General features: G+C 44.9%; 2 protein-coding genes across 10 annotated transcripts in view; both read right to left on the reverse strand.

Moving 5' to 3' along the window:
• Positions 1-14,007, reverse strand: part of LOC115560660 (sialoadhesin) — a 265,788-nt gene that overhangs the window by 194,718 nt on the left and 57,063 nt on the right. The gene's annotated exons all lie outside the window — the stretch shown is intronic.
• Positions 1-14,007, reverse strand: part of LOC115560666 (carcinoembryonic antigen-related cell adhesion molecule 5) — a 141,274-nt gene that overhangs the window by 15,188 nt on the left and 112,079 nt on the right. Inside the window, exons 10-12 of the mRNA XM_030380121.1 lie at positions 2,246-2,506; positions 1,720-1,980; positions 1,292-1,394 (exon numbers count right to left, since the gene is read on the reverse strand). Coding sequence (XP_030235981.1) covers positions 1,292-1,394; positions 1,720-1,980; positions 2,246-2,506 — 625 coding nt within the window. The remainder of the gene's footprint in view (positions 1-1,291; positions 1,395-1,719; positions 1,981-2,245; positions 2,507-14,007) is intronic.

Below are 14,007 nucleotides of genomic sequence, written 5' to 3' on the forward strand. Positions count from 1 at the left end.
ATCAAGAGGGCTTACTCAGGGACAGCCTCGGGTATTTTAAGGTTGATGGCAGAGTAAAGGACCTGCTCTGTCTGATCAGACTCTACCAGAGCACCAGCAAACCCACAAGGCACGTCATCCTGCTCTTCAATTGGTTCTCTCTGTGCTGCAGAAGCCGAGCGATTGGTCAGAGCTTAAAGGTTTTCGTACACAGGACACGGAAGAAACTGACGGGGAGAGAGGACAGAGTAGTACATTTAGGAAACACTTTACTCTCAAATGGCTGTTCAGAAGTTCCACAGTGCAGGACGCTGTAGGTTTCACTTTAGGACTCTTCTTCTTGAACATATTCCTCTTTCTAATCATTGATAGGTTTCAGTGACAGCTTGTAAGATTGTTCTTAAACGTGGAAAAATAGACATCTTTGTTTGCTTGGATTAGACATCAATACTTCCATCCCTCTGTCTTCTCATTCTGTGCACTGGCGGAGGTCTCTCAGTTTGTTAGTTTGTTCTCAGCCTAGATCGCACTCTATATCTAACTCTTGATCTCACAAAAAAAGAAACGTGAAAAAGTTGGCCTAAATGGTCCAACTTGTCTGGGATTTCGGTACTCGTAAAGTTAATTTTTGGTATAATTGTATGACCACGGATAACAGCAATGGGCTACCCCACAATTGAATTTGCCCCATAACGGTAGCTACAGCTGTATGGGTAGTCAACTTATTGAATGATAAATTAGAAATGCAACAATAAGTTAACAAATGTTGATGAATAGATGTGACTAAACATAACTTTAATACATAACCTCGTCCATTAAAACTTTTCTATCTAAGCGTCACGTTAGTATTATAAAAAATAATTTATGCTATTTGATTTGGTTCCCTTTTTGTGATGGTTCTCCTTTAAAGCTAATCTCTTAAGCATGTATCTGCATATTGTCATAAAGGTCTCGTAGCGAAAGGGCTAGGAGTTACAGAAACGGCAACAACTGCAAGTACATGAGATTTTAGAGGTATGGGCTCGGGGTACTTCCACCACACTAGTCGGTAGTGGAAGGAGTAAAGGAGTCTTAGTAAGGAATAGCTTCCTGTCTCTCACCTCCTCCCTGATATCTGGCCTTCCTCCCTGGCCACGCGCTTTCCTAGAAGCCCTCTTTCTTCTGGGGAAGAGAACAGAGAGATGAGAAGAAGAAGAAGAAGAAGAAGAAGAAGAAGAAGAAGAAGATGAAGAAGAAGAAGAAGAAGAAGAAGAAGAAGTATTGTTGTTGTTGTTGTTGTTGTTGATGTTGAGAGAGAGAGAGAATATCTCACCTCATCCAGAGGAAGATGAGGAGGAGTATGGTGGCCAGTAAAACAGCAACAGTACCTCTAGCCACAGTTATTGTAGTCACTGATGATGGTGATGATGATGTGGCTGGAACACAATGAAATAATGTGCATATATATTACATTTAGACTGTCTAAATGTAACAGATTGACAATTGATGAAAAAATATTATGGATTCTCTTACTCAAGAGTATTCTTACTCTATAAAACGTGGACACATCTATAACTGGGGTTCTCGTACAGCACCAATGTTAATAAAAGGGGCAACACATTATTTAAGCCAATCACAAATTGAATAGAACCGTTGCATGAGTCTGTCAATGGGGTTAGTACTCAGGTATTATTCAAGTGTTTGGTCGGTCTTTAAACAATGTGCTATTTTAAAGGAACTTTTTATTTTAAAGGAAATTACCTGTCACATTAAGGAACATCAAAGTTGAATTCTGAAGTCCAACTGCATTACGAGCTTCACAGTAATGATTTCCTCCAAGCTCAGTTGTGATGTTACTGATGGTGTAGTTCTCTCCTAATTCCCCCACTGAGCCTCCATGTTCCCTGAACCAGGTGTAGTCAGCTGCTGGGTTGGCATCACTGCTGCAGCTCAGAGTCACTGAACCGCCCTCCTTTATTTCACCAGGGGGTCTCACGCTCAATGAGGGGGTCTTTGGAGCGTCTGTCATAAACACATTGATATATATTTACATCCTAAAGATAAGAAGCCGTGCACAAAACTACAATGTCAGTGGGATACAGAATGCTGTTTCGAATAATACAATATCCATGTGAATCATAGTTTACCAATCATAAGCAATACATGAATAGCAGCTTAACAATTTTGCAAGACTATATATAGCAAATATGTTGACATATTAGACGGTACAGATTTGTATTATTACTACTTAACTTTAAGTTTTTTGTTGCTATCGTTTTCCACTCACACAGGACATCTATGAAAACCGAGTTGGAGCCCAGATATCCATATTGGTTCTCTGCTTGGCAGCGGTACGTTCCCCTGTCTTTAGAGCTGACTGGGTCCAAGGTATAAGGTCGCCTTGGTTCCCAGGGCAGAGGTTGGTTGTCCTTGAACCAGGTGTAGTTAGCTGCTGGGTTGGCATCACTGCTGCAGCTCAGAGTCACTGAACCTCCCTCCTTTATTTCACCAGGGGGTCTCACGCTCACTGAGGGGGTCTTTGGAGCGTCTGTCATAAACACAATGATATATGTACATCCTAAAGATAAGAAACCATGCACATAACTGCAATGTCATCTACAGAATGCTGTTTTGAATAATAAAATATGAATGCTGTCGAATAATAAACTATCACTGTGACTCCTAATTGACCAGGCATATAGCAATTTATGAATAGCAGAGCAACATTTTGCAATACCGGTTATAGCAAATATGTTATTAGACAGTAAATATTTGACAAGCTTCAAATCATAGCTGCCACTGTGTCTTTACTCATGTTGGTTTGTGCGTTACTAATTGTTTATTGAGTAGATTTAGGCTCTTGTTAACTACTTGGGGACTGGGCCAGGGTAAGCTTTTCAAACTACTGAAAACAGATATGCAGTTTACCTTTGTAAGTGACACTAGGAGCATGTATGCTGGAGTCCTCCTTTGGATAGATATATTTTTTGATTTAACAGATTTCCTTTGTAGTTTCAACTCCTCTATTTGTGTGTTTGTGTGGTTGAATATCCATGTTCCGTGTTAATAAATCACTTTACTCTATCAAAGATATCAGGTTTTATGTTGTCTTCCCTCTTCCTAGCGAGGGACGTAACAATTATTATCGTTTTCCACTTACACTGGACATTTATGAAAACCGAGTTGGAGCCCAGATATCCATATTGGTTCCTTGCTTGGCAGCGGTACGTTCCCCTGTCTTTAGGGCGGACTGAGTCCAAGGTATAAGGTCGCCTTGGTTCCCAGAGCAGAGGTTGGTTGTCCTTGAACCAGGTGTACTTAGCTGCTGGGTTGGCATCACTGCTGCAGCTCAGAGTCACTGAACCTCCCTCCTTTATTTTACCAGGGCGACTTGGTCTCACAAATGTGCGTTTAGGCCCATCTAGAGGTACAACAAACATGATGTACGTTGATATGAACGATATAAAGAAGACATTTGAGGATTGAATGGAATGCAGATTCATCCATGGTTAGACAAACTTCAACATCTTTGTTATGATGTTATTCAGTTTGTTCTTTTACTCACATTTCACATCAATAGAGATGGGGGAAGATTTTGTTCCAAGGTCATTCTTAGCTGTGCAGAGATATTGTCCAGAGTCTGAAGACTGGATGGGATGAAAGGAAAGCTGTTGTCCTTGGACAGTGTGTCCGGGGGAATGACCTGTAGTAACCTTGGACCAGGTGTACTTTGCTACTGGGTTTGCCTCGCTGCTGCAGGTCAGACTCACTGAACTGCCCTCCTTTATAACACCAGGGGGACTCCTGACACTCACTGTGGGGGTCTTTGGAGCGTCTGTTGACAGTAATATAACTTTAGTTATTAAGTAGAGCTGTCAGTTAAATGCGTTATTAACGGCGTTAACGCAAACCAATTTTAACGGCGTTAGAAAATTTATCGCGCGATTAACGCAATTATTTTATTTAATAAAAAAAAAAAAAAAATGTTTTTCTTTTTTTTTCTTTGGCTCAAAACAAAGAAGCAGTAGCCTGACTGCTATGTTCAAATGACATTTGTTCAAAGCAGTCGTTTGCACTATTGCACTAATTGCACTAATTGCACTATAGGCTCTTTTTTTGTATCGTCCTGTTTTGATCAGTATATGCCAATGTTGTTATCAATAAAAAATCATTTGCACAAGGCAAGCCGATGCACTTCACCATGTTGATAAGAGAATTCAAATGAGAAGAATTATGGGATAAAAAAATCAAGGGATATTTAGCATAGAAAAATAATTTGCGATTAATCGTGAGTTAACTATGACATTAATGCGATTAATCACGATTAAATATTTTAATCGCTTGACAGCTCTAATATTTAGCATAGAAAAATAATTTGCGATTAATCGTGAGTTAACTATGACATTAATGCGATTAATCACGATTAAATATTTTAATCGCTTGACAGCTCTGTTATTAAGCAAATGGTATTATTAACAAATGGTATCAGTAGTACCAGTAGCCTACCCTGTACTTCTGGTAGGCCTACCCTGAGGCTGAAGCCTGCTTCAACATGGACGATAGTTCTTCATTTTACTCACATTTCACATCAATAGAGATGGGGGACGAAGTTGTTGTCCCAAGGTCATTCTTAGCTGTGCAGAGATACTGTCCAGAGTCTGAAGACTGGATGGGATGAAAGGAAAGCTGTTGTCCTTGGACACTGTGTCCGAGGGAATGATCTGTAGTAACCTTGGTCCAGGTGTACTTTGCTACTGGGTTGGCCTCGCTGGTGCAGGTCAGATTCACTGAACTGCCCTCCTTTATTACACCAGGGGGAGCCCCTCCCACTGAGGGGGTCTCTGGAGCGACTGTTGACAGTTATATTTCATTAGATATTAAACAAATGTTATTATTAACAAATGGTATCAGTAGTGCCAGTAGCCTACCCTGTACTACTGGTAGGCCTACCCTGAGGCTGAAGCCTGCTTCAACATGGACGATAGTTCTTCATTCATACTTAAACTACATGTACTTTGTTACACTAAAGACCCATCATGTCTAGCCTCGGTGTACTGTGGCGCTCTTACACACTGATGGAGAGGGGAGATGTTCGGATCCTTGAACAGCACATGAAGTCCTGTATTCAGAGTTAATGTAGAACCAGGTGAACCTTGCTTGATGTGGTTGAGTTCCATCCCTGTACCAGATGTATGTAGGATAACCAGTAAGATGACACATACTGTGACATTCCAGCTGTACCCTGTTAGGACTGGAAGGAGGAATGACCACTTTCACCTGGAGATCTGGGCCAGGGAAGAAATTACACAAAATGAATTAAAAAAAAATACTGTTTAAAAAGAAAAGCAGGTACATACGCAGACATACACACACACACACACACACACACACACACACACACACACACACACACACACACACACACACACACACACACACACACACACACACACACACACACACACACACACACAGAGACAGACACAGACACACACAGACAAGCGCACAAACAGTTGAATAGATTCATTAGCAATCAATGTTTACCTGTCACAGATAACTTCACTCCAGGGTCACCACTACATGCCCCTCCTTTGTTTGTTGTAATCCTAAACTTGTATTCAGCAGAGTCACTCTGTCTCAAGTCTTTGATTCTCAGTGTACAAGTCCCAGTACAGCTGCTGTAACCCCAGAGACAGCTGTTCTCAACACAGCTGTATTCAACACGACCTGTATAGTCTGTATCATCTGGCTCATTGTGTTTATTAGTAAACCAGAATTTTTTCTCCACTGTATTTGCGTAAGGGTATTTATAATTGCAGCGGATTTCAACTGTTGATCCGCTCAAAGCGCAGATATTACTAGATGGGTAAGTGACTGCCCAGTTAGGGTTACCCTGTAATGCTGTAAAAAAACAACACATTGACAATGATGATTACGATGAAGTGCATGATCACAAGATACAGATGAGATGGAGGCTAGGTGCAGCTCTAACTAGAGATACATGCTGAACACTAAGCTGTCAGAGTAACGTTCAAGCACATAATTTGATACACCTATAGTGATAAACACAGTGAGACAGCTAGTGAAACTCCTATAGCTATAGCATGGAGACATCATCTCACATCTCATCAAGGGATTCAGGGCACAAACACACAATACAAGGCAGGTGACCAATGCTGACTTCTAACATAAGTTAACAGTCTCAACTTAAGACTACTGAACTCTAAATTGGAATTAATTGAACCCGTCTTGTTGTGCTGAACACATTGAAGGGTTAATTTGGTCAACAAGTCTGTTGAAAATCTCAAATGCAACGCTACAATATTCAGTAAAATCGAAAATATTAGTTATTTAAAACAGGTCAATACTCTAGATTTCATTCGATAAATTCACAACATGTTGTTTCACCCTCTCTTCATTCGGGTTGCTTGTCATGTTACCCTTTGAAACAGATCAACTTAAAGTTCACAACGTAAATGTACAAACCTGGTACTGACAGAAGGAAAGCTACAAAGCCTCTTGCAGCTGTTCTAAGATTCATAGTTGATTTCTCTCAGGGCGTTGTTCTGCAGACATAAACAAAATATGTATTAATTTTAACTAACACAATACATAGTCCTATTCTTTGTATTCATTTTATCACATTCATTGGTTATTGAGCTTGATATAGGAATGTTACTTTCTTAAGTAAACCAGTACAATTCAAGTAAAAAACATTCTTACTGTAGAGGAGGTAGCTGGTGTGACAGAAAAAGTCTGTGGAAACGTCTTTACCTGCAGTTTAAGATAATAACTCGAACAAATGTGTTCAAGCTCTTCCTTCCTCTTTACACAGTTAATATGAACTGCATGAATACCGTGCACTGCTGGGCCTCAGAGACAAATGCAATGTAGAAAGAGGATATTCACCCAGACCACATTAAACAGGCAGTGCCATTTATCAGCTACCTACTTGGGGTCATCTACAGTTGAACAGCGGGGAACATATAGAATTTTTATGTAGAATGTAATCGTATTATATAGGATATAGATGTAGAATATAAATATAGAATAAAGATATAAACTAGATATAGGATAATGTTTGATGTAGAATAAAGCCTACAGAATATAAAGAATATAGATATAAAATATAGAGGTAAAATAAAAAATATAGGGGTTGAATATCATATATATTTAGATTATATATAGTTGGTAAATATATATAAAGATACGATCATATAGATAGATATTATAGAAATAGAATATATATATATAGAGTTTGAATAGCCTACTAAATAAAATGCGTCAATGTGATTACTGCCACATAGTGGTGAAAGTTGTGATCTGCATTACTTTACAAACTTTTGGAATGTATTCATCAACACGTTTATTTTTTAAATGTACTAAAATACATGAACCCTCAATGGAGAACTTGGACAGGATACTGAGTATTTCTGTGCCCGTAAAAAAGGCTGCCGGAGGTCAAAATACACATTCTTCCTGATATATATTTATTCAACAAGATTCAGATTCATACACATGAACAATTGCTATATTGAGCAAAATAGAGAGGTTGAAATCCATCAGAGCTGTACATTTTCAGAATCAGAAGAAAAAAAAAAGACAAAACTGTGAAAAGCGTTGGCCATGTTGGTCAGTTGGGTGGGTAAACCTTCTAGAATCATTGGGGTTTGTGGACACAATGGATATTTATTCTTAAGGCTACCTAAATGGTTTGCCAAACTAATTCCAAATGGAATGCAGATCTAGAAATAGATGCATTGAGTTGCCATGGTTTTTTCGAAGCCTCTAAAAGAGGTTTACCCACCCAACTACCCTACTATAAGTTCTCTTCACAGCTGAGTGTCATTGTAGGGCGCAACCATGCAGGTTGTGTGCCATGCTGAAGGATGCATTTAAACTACAGCTCTACATAAAGAATACAAACTATTCTCTCTCTATAAACGCTGTGAAGGCACTCGGTAAGTTGTCTTTGTTCAAAGCTTTATCAGTAATATCTGCCGTCAGTTTGCAGTTGCAAACCAGTTGAAGTCCCTCCCCTTGTCCACGTGTCTACCTGTCCGCCTTGCCACTCGTAAAGGCCAGGCCTAACTCCCTGGCTCCCCCTGGTGGAGGGACATGGTGTAGAACACCAGATGAGACAACGTCGTCCTCTGATCCGTGAGCCCAGAGAGACGCATCAACACAGAGACTTAGGACGGACCTTTGGGAAGAGCTGCAGGAAAAGACAGACAAGCAAAATATTCCTGAATGAATTACAGGAGCACAGCTATGTTTGTTATTTCCACTTTGTATCTCAGCTCAAACCTTTGTTTTTAATTAACACATGGGAGACACGACAGAGAACCTGACCATGTGATTGTTTTCTTCTCTAGCTCAAACCACACGTTGCGCAAATCTCGCCTCGTATCTGAAGCGTGACGCAAGCATCAACTAGAACCATGTTGTTGGAACGGAGAAAAGCTCTCAGTACTCGGCTGGCTTCAAATAGGACTCAATGAAGAATAATTAATAATTAAATTAATAATAAAATACCCTCATACCCCAAAGTAGTTGTTGGGCACAAAGCCCTCGCGGCCGCAGAGCGAGGCCCACCACCAGTCCACCCCCTGGGCCTTCTGCAGGATGGTCACCATGTCCCCCTCATTGAAGCCCAGCTCGTCAGCGGCCTGCCCCTGGTAGCTCCACAGGGCGTTCAGACTCCCATCGCCTCCTCCACACCTGGGGGGGGGGGGGGTGGACCTGCTGGTCCCACAGCTTATGTTGTGTGTTGTGTGTGTGTGTTAATGTGTTTGGTGTTGTCTGTGTATCTGTGTGTGGTCGATTTCTGCTGTTTTGTGTGTTTCTGTTGAGTGTTAATGTTTATCTACTATTTATCTACAAATAGGATTACAAAGTAGGCGCTGCCGCTCCACCTCTCGTCCCCGTGAGCCCAATGTGGGGATTCCCGAGCGTTATGATGGCGACCCTACCACTTGTAACGCCTTCTTGTGCCACTGCTCCATCATCTACGCCCTTCAGCCGCTCACCTTCCCCTCCGAAGAAGCCCGGGTGGCTTATACCATCTTACACCACCGTCTTTGGGGCACAGCTGAGTGGCAGAGAGGGACCCCCACCTGCCGCTCTTTCCAGACCTTCGCCGAAGAGCTCAGAAGAGTCTTCGGTACCGGACCTCTGGGGGCCGAAGCCGGACGGGATCTGTTTGCCCTTTCCCAGGGAAGCCGCTCAGTCACGGACCACGCCATTGACTTCCGCACCAGGGCCCCCATGAGCGACTGGAGCCCATCTGCTCTCCGTGATGTCTTCTTGCGGGGTCTGGCTGGGCACATCAAGGACGAGCTCATCACCCATGACCCACCGTCTACACTGGAGGGCCTGATCGAGCTCACCACCCGCCTCGACCTCCGTATCCAGGCTCGTAGGAGGGAGAGGCGTTCAGAGGCTCCGTCACGTCCTACCCCGCCACGCAGCCCTCCTCTCCCCAGGTTCCCAGTAACCCACGCCTCCTTCCCGATGACCTCATCTGCTTCTTGGAGGGAGGGGGATCCAGAGCCCATGCAGGTGGGTCGCACCCATCTCCCACCGGAAGAAAAGGAGAGGAGACGGAGGCAGAACCTCTGCCTGTGCTGCGGCCAGCCAGGACACTGATTTGTGGTTTGCTGATCGGTTCCTGTTAATCCCGGCATTCAACGGACCCGAGTCTTCCGCCTCCATGGACTGCCCACTGATGTCGTTTCTGATCAGAGGCCCCAATTCACGTCGGTCTTCCGGAGGGAGTCTTGCAGCCTAGTTGGGGCTTCCATCAGACTCGCTTCACCACCGCCCCCATCCTTCAGATCCCCGAACCTGAGCGTCAGTTCCTAGTGGAGGTGGACGCATCCGGTGTGGGAGCAGGGGCGGTCCTTTCCCAGCGTCGGTCTTCCGGAGGGAGTCTTGCAGCCTAGTTGGGGCTTCCATCAGCCAGTCTTCCGGCTTCCATCCTCAGTCCAATGGAGAGAGCGAGAGGGTGAACCAAGATCTGGAGACCACCCTTCACTGTCTGGTGAACCGCAATCCGGCTTCCTGGTCCGACCAGCTAGTCTGGGTAGAGTTTGCGCATATCACCCTCACCTGCTCATCCACAGGCCTCTCTCACTTCCAATGCACCTACGGGTATCTGCCACCCCTGTTTCCCGACTTAGAGCAGGAGTCCTCCTGTCCCTCTGTACAAGCCCTCATTCGCCGCTGCAGACGCACCTGGGACCAGGCGCGCAAATCCGCGGACCGCAACGCTGCCGCCGCCAACAAGCGCCGTACGCCAGCCCCTGTCTACCAGACTGGCCACAAGGTCTGGCTCTCCACCCGCGATCTCCCCCTTAAGTTGGAGAGTCGTAAGCTGGCCTCCAGGTTTGTAGGCCCCTTCCCCATCACTCGTGTCATTAACCCGGAGGCGGTACCCCTTCGGCTCCCTGGGTCCCTGAGGATCCAACCGACATTCCATGTCTCCAGAGTCAAGCCCGTCCAGGAGAGCACTCTGGCTCCTCCCGTTCCGCCTCCTCCTCCCCGTCAGCTTGTCGACGGCGGTCCGGTTTACACTGTCCGGCGCCTCCTTCGCTCCCACCGCCGTGGACGTGGGGTACAGTACCTGGTGGATATCGACCCCTCGCCTGCCCGACTACCCGCCCGGCGACGGTACCCCCAGTCTACCTGATTGCCTGCTGGTTCCCAAACTCTTGCCTGTCCCTGTTTACTCTGCCTGCCCGACCCTGATCAGCTGTGCGATTAATAAAACCTTTGGACTCCCCTGTCACCAGCAGTCTGTGCACTTGGGTCCTGCCTATACCCCCCGTTACAGATTTGTGTTTTGCGGACGTCATCACGTGACACTTTGTGCGACACACTCACCTAGGGGGATGGACAGAATAGGAAGTAAGATGAATGAGAGACGAGGAGTGAAAGTGAGAGAGGGGGGGGGGGGGGGGGCGTGGGAGAGAGAGATTGATAAGGAAAAACAAAAGAGGGAGGGAGAGTGTGAGCAAGAGAGAAGGAAAGGGAGGGAGTAAGGGATAAGTAAATGGAAAGGCTGCGTATCGTCCTGGTTGAGGTAGAACGAGAAAGACGGATAAAAAGAGTGAGAGAGCAAGTGAGCGAGGCAGAGCTATAGAGAGAGAAAGCGAGGTTGAGATGTATACAGAGAGGTAGAGAGACAGAGGGAGAGAGCGAGCGAGGTATGAGTATATAGAGAGAGGGAAAGAGGTAGAGAGACAGTAGGCTCCAGGTTGTGTGGACAGGCCTGTCGTCTCAGAGGTGATTTATTAAAGAGCGCCGTGGCAGGGAGTGGCGCGAGCAAGCTCTGATAAACCATGGAGAGAGAGGACATGATCCCCTCTATTGTTCATCCTCCGAGAGAGCGACAGAGAGACAGAGACAGAGAGATGGAAGATGAAAAGTACAATTATTTATAGTTTGCGGTTGCATTTCATATACAGAGTTTGTATGCATGACAAGTGAGAGTGGGAGTGTCTGTGGACACTTTCTTGATGTCAGCATCTATTGCATAAACATAGAATGTAAAATGCAGACCGTGTGTGAGGACACAATACACACACAAACACTTAAAAAAAAAAACACTACACAGCATTCGTGTCCCTCGGGTGCCCTGTTCGCCACAGTAGGAAGGTGACATCATCATCCTCATCATTCTCATGTCCCTAAGCTCCACGATGACATCACAGCTCTCAGGTGGCGCATTATCGTCTACGCCGGCGGCTCCACAACGCGTTGGTCCGCGTTGCATCCCGCTCTCTTTTTTCTAAATTTCTAGATACTCCATCTTTTTTCTCATACTGTTTTCTGAATTTCACATTTTCTAACCCCCCACCAATTCAAACTGCTGTCAGCATTCAGGGCTACTTTTCTTTCGGTCTCAGTGGAGGACAGGTGTATCACATCAGCAGCGCCCTTGTATTCAAATCAGCCTTGCAGTGGATATGCTTGCAATAGCACGTATTTAGCCTATAGAGGGAGCTATCTACCATACAAACCAATGTACAAGTGGAGTAGGTTGAGCTCTCCTTGAAGACCTCCCCTCACATGTGCAGTACATTCAGGCAATGAGCAGGTGGTGTAGATTCAACTGAGTGCCGGACAACTTTTTTTTTATTTAGGGGAGGCATATATAGCAGTTCAGGTTGTCACTGTCTTGCACACACCATTCCTAATCACTCCTATCAGATTTTGGTGGTGGTGGTGGTGGTGGCCAGAATGCTATAACCCGGTCACCCAAAATGGCCAATGAATCATACAATAGCATGTAGATATAAACCCATAGAGTTAAACGCGTATCCTATGTTTTTTAAACTTGGGTTAGGATTGTGCATTTCAAAATTTGACCAATTCGTAGCACTGCGATGTTACAAACTACAACTTATCTACTGTATTGGTCCGAACATAAGACAACCCTGATTATAAGAAGACCCCCCGTTTTCAACACAAACATTTAGAAAAAAAGATTTGCAGACCAGATTTGCGCTGACTGTTGGCATCTTTGAGACGTTGTTTTTGTGCTCGCCATCTTCTTACGTGACCCTCCGTGACCCCGAACTTCTTGGCAGCTTGGCAGTTGTTACTTGACTCTGCCTTATTGACGACTATTATTTTAAAATGGACATCATAGCTCCTCCACTGTTGTTGATTGACCTGACCCACTTTTGAGCCACTTGTCTCTAAATGGCTAGCCTGTCTTTCCATCTTTAAACACCGGTAACGGGCCGGTTGTTAAGGACGCTGGACTACTCCTTCCCGGAACCAATTTTTGGCGCCACCTGGGGCCGCGAATGTGTATTGACATTTAAAGGGAGAGGCGAAGAAGAGATGATGCGCTCTGAATACTAGACCCCGAATATAAGACGACCCGACTTTTTCGGACCTATTTCGAGGGGAAAAAAGGCGCCTGATTGGCACCTGATTGGGCAACTTCATGCTGGTGTTCTGCAAAACCAAGTTGCGCATTAGTTCGAGCGATCCCTAGTTGTCACAACTTCAGCAAGGTTCTAGTTTTTCATTTGTCTGTTTCCTGTTTTGCCACACTAACTCATGTCATTTCAGACTGCCACTCCCTCCTAGTCTGCATTACCTGCTGTTTTCATTCACCTGGCCTGCCCCACCCCCATACTCGCTTGCTCCTCATCAGCTAATCAGCCCCTCAGTATATGTACCGGTCCATTTCCCTCAGTTCTTTGCCAGATTGTCTAGTGTGTTTACCTAGCTCTCCCGCGTCTTCTCATTCTGATCCTGAACCTGCCTGCTCATGTATTGACCTGCCTTTTTGGACTTTGGACCTTCCCTTTTGCCTGCTTCTACTGGATTGACCTGCCTACTGGATTGACCTGCCTGTTTGGACTTTGGACCTTCCATTTTGCCTGCTTCTACTGGATTGACCTGCCTACATGATTGACTTACCTGTTTGGACTTTGGACCTTCTCTTTTGCCTGCTCCTACTGAATTTGTTTGCTACACGGATTGACTACCTGGTTTGACCTCTGCTTGGAATAAACAATGTTTCTTCACCTGAACTGTTTCTCTTGTCGTGCTATTGGGTTCTCGTCTGCCATTTTGTGGAACCTGACACTAGTACCCTCTCCAAACTGAAGGCCATGTTCCATATAACAGGGGATGTCAAAGACAGGCCGCGAAGTGGGCGTCCCAAGAAGACGACACCCCTTGGAGACCGTTTTATCACCCTGTCAGCACTTGGGTGCCGTAGGCTGTCTTCTACAGGTTTGCAGTCAAGGTTTGCAGGACGATATGGCCAACGGCTCTCTGCCCAGACGATCCGGAACAGACTACAAGCAGCCAAACTCCGGTTTCATTGGGCTGCCAGGAGTCCTGCCATGACTGCCCTTCACCGTCAGGCCCGTTTGCACTGGTGTCGGCAACACGTGCACTGGAACCTGAACATGTGGAGGAACGTTATGTTCAGTGAGGAGTCCAGATTCTGCCCACAGCAGTTGGATCGTAGGTTCAAAGTGTGGAGAAGACGTGGAGAACGCTATGCTGATTGCTGCACCG

The sequence above is a fragment of the Gadus morhua genome, chromosome 16, assembly GCF_902167405.1.
Source record: "Gadus morhua chromosome 16, gadMor3.0, whole genome shotgun sequence".
NCBI classification, from domain to species: domain Eukaryota; kingdom Metazoa; phylum Chordata; class Actinopteri; order Gadiformes; family Gadidae; genus Gadus; species Gadus morhua.